Here is a 2,390-nt window from a genome sequence, read left to right as displayed (position 1 = left end):
ATGTTTTTCACGTTTAGTTTAACGTTTTTCATGTTTTTTCACGTTTAGTTTAACGTTTTTCATGTTTTTTTCACGTTTAGTTTAACGTTTTTTCATGTTTTTTCACGTTTAGTTTAACGTTTTTCATGTTTAGATTAACGTTTTTTTCATGTTTCACGTTTCATGTACGTCATGTTTCATGTACGTCATGTTTCATGTACGTCATGTTTTACGTTTCATGTACGTCATGTTTCATGTACGTCATATTTCACGTTTCATGTACAACGTTGCCAGACCGCGAAAACGTGTCACGACACGTTCGAGCGATAACGATGATGATGAAATTGTTTGATAGAGGGGAAAAGTATCCCCCACTCCTTTACAATTGCAAAAGCATAAACGTGTCGTGACATGTGAAAGCGATAACGACGACAATAATGAAATTGTTGAAAGAGGGGGAAGCCTCCCCTCTCCTTAGAAGTGCAGAAGCATTAATCTTTAAATAAGCATCATAATTTCTTGCAACATCAGTATTGCATCAGAGGTTCGAACGAACGAACGATTCGCAATGTACTTTGCCGAGGGAGGTAACACATTGTACAGTGGTGAAGTGAAGAAGGAATGCAATGGGTAAGTTTCGATATTCTAATAGCATTTATGCAACGTTGTGTGATAAACTTGTAATTTACCGACTTTCCGCGCGCGGATCAGCTCGTCGGGCTCCCGGCGCGAGGCCGTGGAAATGGTTCGACGCGGGAGAAAGGAAGATCGGCGGAACGGCTTTGAATAATTCGATGCGAGTTTTGAGTTTAAATGCATCTTACACAACTATATTTCTTATATGCTATTTACACGTTTGCGCTATTTACAGATATATACAGTGCGGTGAGGTAGGCGCGTCTCGGCGTTAGTCCGCATGGGAGCGTATAGGCGCGATTCCGGGGAGGGGGGGGGCGGTCCCCGCGGTCTGCGTGTCGTGCTCTGGCGACGCGGTAGGCGTGGCCTACGGTACCGTTCGCGGTTCTGGCCGGTGAGACGCGATCGCTTTGGGCGGATCGGATTCCCGCACGGTATCGCGGTTTCGCGACGGGGATCGTCGCAGGCAGGTCGGACGCGCGACACCCTGTCAAGTACCTTGATCCGGGACCCCGAACACGGCGGTCGCGGTTTTGGTGGGTGTCGCGGGGAGAGGAGGGCAGCCTCTGGGTCACCGGAGGCCGGCTCGTGGACCGAGACCCGTGGTCCGCGGTTCGCGGAGGCTGGTGGCTATCGAAAGGAGTGGCGTCGGAGGCGGAGTACCCTCTCGCCGCGGCCAAGCACTCTTCGACCGGATTTTCCGACTTTAGGAGCAGGATATCGCCGACGCAGCGGATCGTGATCGGGAAGCTGGTCGGTGGTAGAGTGTCTGTTTCTCGTCGCGGTGGCCCTATTTATACCGAGCGACTCCGCTCGCCTCCGTTATCTTTCTCGGCGCTTGACGGCGGAGTCGTCGGGGAAGGGAGGACCGCGTGTCCTCCGAGAGCGCGTGCGTGCCGACTCAGCGCGTGCGATGGCTCGGCGCGTTTCTTCTGGCGATGTCTGTCGCCAGACGGTATCACGGTCTTGGATCATTAAAAGTGGGTGCCCACGGCACCCCCGGTTATGGCCCGGCGGCCTTTTCGGCTGATGTTCGCCGTGGCGATGCTTTTTCTATGGGGTGCATCGTCACAAACTTTTGATTTTCTTTTACAGCATTTCGACGGAGCGTCGTACAGCGCGCTTATTGAGCAGACGTTACGCTTTGACAGCTACGAGTTACAAGTATTTGGAGATTGGAATTAACGTCGGTCCACCGAGTTACGTGGAGATCGCCATAGGAGATCATCAAGGACGAGAATTGATACTGTCTGTTGAAACGTGGAAAGGTCTCTACGAGCAACGATGGAATATTTCCAAATTAATTCGGAATGACTACAAGGACAATTTTATAAGCGTCGGACCCTTAACAATCAAAGTTAGTGTGATGAATGACATTAGGCTTATACGTCTCGAATCTTCTAACGTGTATGTGACAGTGATTGAATCCACGTTACATCGTATGTTCAGTTTGTACGAGTGTATCAACGTAATGTTCGAGCGCTTAGTTAGAATCGTTGATACAGTCGATGTTAAGTACACACAATTCTTAAACATCGCGTCCAATGTAATGAATCAAGAAAAAGCGATACGCGAGAGCAATATCTTCGATATGCGTCAACTCGTCGATTGTGAGCTGTTAGCTTTATTTTTTACTGCATAAACAATGTATTCACAACAGACAATAAATTATTTATTATTAAATTTAAATTGCAACCTTTTTTTATTTTTCCTCTTCCAAAAAAATCCACAGTTATACATTAGTATCAATACCACGATATTTAGTTTTGAAATAT

General features: G+C 47.5%; 1 protein-coding gene across 1 annotated transcript; it reads left to right on the top strand.

The window, feature by feature from the left end:
* Window positions 1-501: 501 nt before the first annotated feature.
* On the top strand, window positions 502-2,278 carry LOC120359264. Its single transcript, XM_039456129.1, has 2 exons — window positions 502-609; window positions 1,711-2,278. The coding sequence occupies exons 1-2, from the start codon at window positions 548-550 to the stop codon at window positions 2,255-2,257; spliced, it is 609 nt and encodes a 202-aa protein (XP_039312063.1). The 5' UTR covers window positions 502-547; the 3' UTR covers window positions 2,258-2,278.
* The last annotated feature ends 112 nt before the right edge of the window (window positions 2,279-2,390 follow it).

The sequence above is a fragment of the Solenopsis invicta genome, chromosome 12 (genome assembly GCF_016802725.1).
Source record: "Solenopsis invicta isolate M01_SB chromosome 12, UNIL_Sinv_3.0, whole genome shotgun sequence".
Lineage (NCBI taxonomy): Eukaryota > Metazoa > Arthropoda > Insecta > Hymenoptera > Formicidae > Solenopsis > Solenopsis invicta.
Note: the sequence above shows the minus strand (reverse complement) of the source record. Positions and strands in the feature narration are given on the sequence as shown.

What these genes read in the sequence shown, in the direction of transcription:
- LOC120359264 (XM_039456129.1), top strand. Translation starts at nt 548, where the DNA reads ATGTACTTTGCCGAGGGAGGTAACACATTGTACAGTGGTGAAGTGAAG. An exon ending in GTGAAGAAGGAATGCAATGG is followed by an intron (nt 610 to 1,710) that starts GTAAGTTTCGAT and finishes TTTCTTTTACAG; the next exon opens with CATTTCGACGGAGCGTCGTA.